The 905-nt window shown below is 33.0% G+C and overlaps 2 protein-coding genes across 3 annotated transcripts in view; both read left to right on the forward strand.

The window, feature by feature from the left end:
* Positions 191 to 905, forward strand: part of LOC107635777 (ubiquitin-conjugating enzyme E2-17 kDa) — a 3,144-nt gene continuing 2,429 nt past the window's right edge. Inside the window, exons 1-2 of one of the 2 annotated variants that reach the window (XM_016339375.2) lie at positions 191 to 377; positions 472 to 551. In XM_016339375.2, coding sequence (XP_016194861.1) covers positions 482 to 551 — 70 coding nt within the window. In that variant the 5' untranslated portion in view covers positions 191 to 377; positions 472 to 481. Of the gene's footprint in view, positions 378 to 456; positions 552 to 905 lie in introns of both variants that reach the window. The other variant, XM_021115600.1, reaches the window with a different exon arrangement.
* Positions 260 to 905, forward strand: part of LOC107635868 (ubiquitin-conjugating enzyme E2-17 kDa) — a 7,984-nt gene continuing 7,338 nt past the window's right edge. The window contains exon 1 of the mRNA XM_016339446.2: positions 260 to 377. The gene's annotated coding sequence lies outside the window, so the exon portion shown is untranslated. The remainder of the gene's footprint in view (positions 378 to 905) is intronic.

Here is a 905-nt window from a genome sequence, read left to right on the forward strand (position 1 = left end):
TATAAAATTATAAAATATGAAAATATACACTAATAATAACTAATAACTAATATGTGATCATTAATTTAAGATACAATTTAAATTAATTAAAAATTAAAAAACTAAATTGAGTTAGAAATCAAATTTCAAGCCATCAGTATTAACTCAACTAATATGTGGTCGTTAATTTAAGACGGAGAGAGTATTTGACGTTGATCCTACGCTATCAATATGGAGCACGCGAATCCGGAAAACCGAACATTCTAGAAAACCTAGCCTTCTATAATTTCCCCCAATTTCCATTTCTTCTCTTTCTCTCTCTCTTGATTTCCCAATCAACGCAACAAACCAAACCCTTACCAAAATTTTCAACCCTTTCTTTAGCTTTTCCCTTTCAGGTTTTTCTCTTCTTCTTCGCTTCTATCATATTCGTGCCTCTTCAGTTATTCGTTTACAATTTCAACTTATTCTATTTAGGGTTTTTTGTCGCAGTTTTTTAAGCATGGCATCGAAACGCATCTTGAAGGAGCTCAAAGATTTGCAGAAGGACCCTCCTACGTCATGCAGCGCTGGTAACCCACCTTGATCCCCTTTCAATTTGATATCTTAGCATATTAAGGAAATTGTTTAATTTTTAGGACCGTAAAAGTTAATTGATTTTTGGTTATTCAACCCCTCTCGTTTAATGTTTTCATAGCTGAAGGGATCTAATTTTTGGGGGTTAATTATTGCCATGTTGATTCTATTGTTTTTATTATCTAGGTATGTTAAGATTCAGCCCTTGTTGCCTGTTATGTTCTAGTTAAGAAGGAAGAAAGAAGGATTATAGAGCAAAATTCAAAATCAAACCCAATGTTTTTATTGTGTTTATTTTATTATTTTATTTGTTGGGTTTTTTTTTGGGGGGGAAGGGGGGGGGGTTGGAT

The sequence above is a fragment of the Arachis ipaensis genome, chromosome B01 (assembly GCF_000816755.2).
Source record: "Arachis ipaensis cultivar K30076 chromosome B01, Araip1.1, whole genome shotgun sequence".
Taxonomy (NCBI): domain Eukaryota; kingdom Viridiplantae; phylum Streptophyta; class Magnoliopsida; order Fabales; family Fabaceae; genus Arachis; species Arachis ipaensis.